Source organism: Penaeus monodon, chromosome 20 (genome assembly GCF_015228065.2).
Source record: "Penaeus monodon isolate SGIC_2016 chromosome 20, NSTDA_Pmon_1, whole genome shotgun sequence".
NCBI classification, from domain to species: domain Eukaryota; kingdom Metazoa; phylum Arthropoda; class Malacostraca; order Decapoda; family Penaeidae; genus Penaeus; species Penaeus monodon.
The window spans coordinates 29,818,256-29,819,172 of record NC_051405.1 but is presented as its reverse complement, the minus strand read 5'-3'; the positions used below and the strand labels follow the sequence as shown (position 1 = coordinate 29,819,172).

The following is a 917-nucleotide window of genomic DNA, read 5'->3' as shown; positions in this document are numbered from 1 at the left end:
GGCAATTTCAACGCAGCTCGAGAGGGCACGAGGGTAGGTAGCGAAGCCTCATTCCCTCTCCCACAGCCCTATACATATGTTCCCGGGCCCGAAGCTCATCACAACACATCCTCGGCCTTGGCTTCACCAAACGCCTTCTTCAAAGCATCTTCGAGTGTATTAGAACATTAAATCTCGTTTTCATAATGGTCGAGAGTGCTGCCAAGAAAGCCGGAGAGGCAGCCGGACGCCCCAAGTACAGTGAAATGGTTGCCGCCGCCATCAGAGCCTTGAAAGAGCGGAGTGGTTCCTCGCGTCAGGCGATCCTCAAGTACGTCCTGACCTTCTACGGGGTCGAGGACCAGAAGAAAGCAGGCGTTCATGTCCGGCTGGCGCTGAAGAAGGGCGTGGCTGACGGGTCTCTGGTCCAGGTGAAGGGGACGGGGGCCTCTGGCTCCTTCAAGCTGGCCAAGGTGGAAGGCAAGGCGGAGGGAAGGAAACCCGCTGCGAGTAAAGGTGGGACCACAGCAAAGAAACCCGTTCCCAAGAAGACCACTGTCAAGAAACCGGTCGCCAAGAAGACCACTGTCAAGAAACCAGTCGACAAAAAGACTTCAGCGAAGAAAATAGCCAACAAAAAGACCACAGCCAAAAAAGACGTGACGAAGAAACCCAGCGCGAAGAAGGAATCACTGAACAAAACCACAAAGGAAAAGCTTTCGACCAAGAAAGCCACAGCCAAGAAGCCGCCCACGAAGAAAACCCCGCTCAAGCAGCCAGCTACCAAGAAAACGACCAAGAAGTCTGCAGCTAAGAAAACGGACAAGGAATCTGGTTAGGAACTCCTTTATGTATAGATGCCAAATAAATGTTCATAGTTAATTATACATATCTTTTATATTATTAAAACGGAACTACTATATACTATCTCATAACAT

The 917-nt window shown here is 50.5% G+C and overlaps 1 protein-coding gene across 1 annotated transcript; it reads left to right on the top strand.

The window, feature by feature from the left end:
* Positions 1-115: 115 nt before the first annotated feature.
* Positions 116-866, top strand: LOC119585752 (histone H1-delta-like). The gene has a single exon (XM_037934458.1). It carries the CDS (start codon positions 186-188, stop codon positions 816-818), a length of 633 nt encoding a protein of 210 aa, XP_037790386.1. The 5' UTR covers positions 116-185; the 3' UTR covers positions 819-866.
* The last annotated feature ends 51 nt before the right edge of the window (positions 867-917 follow it).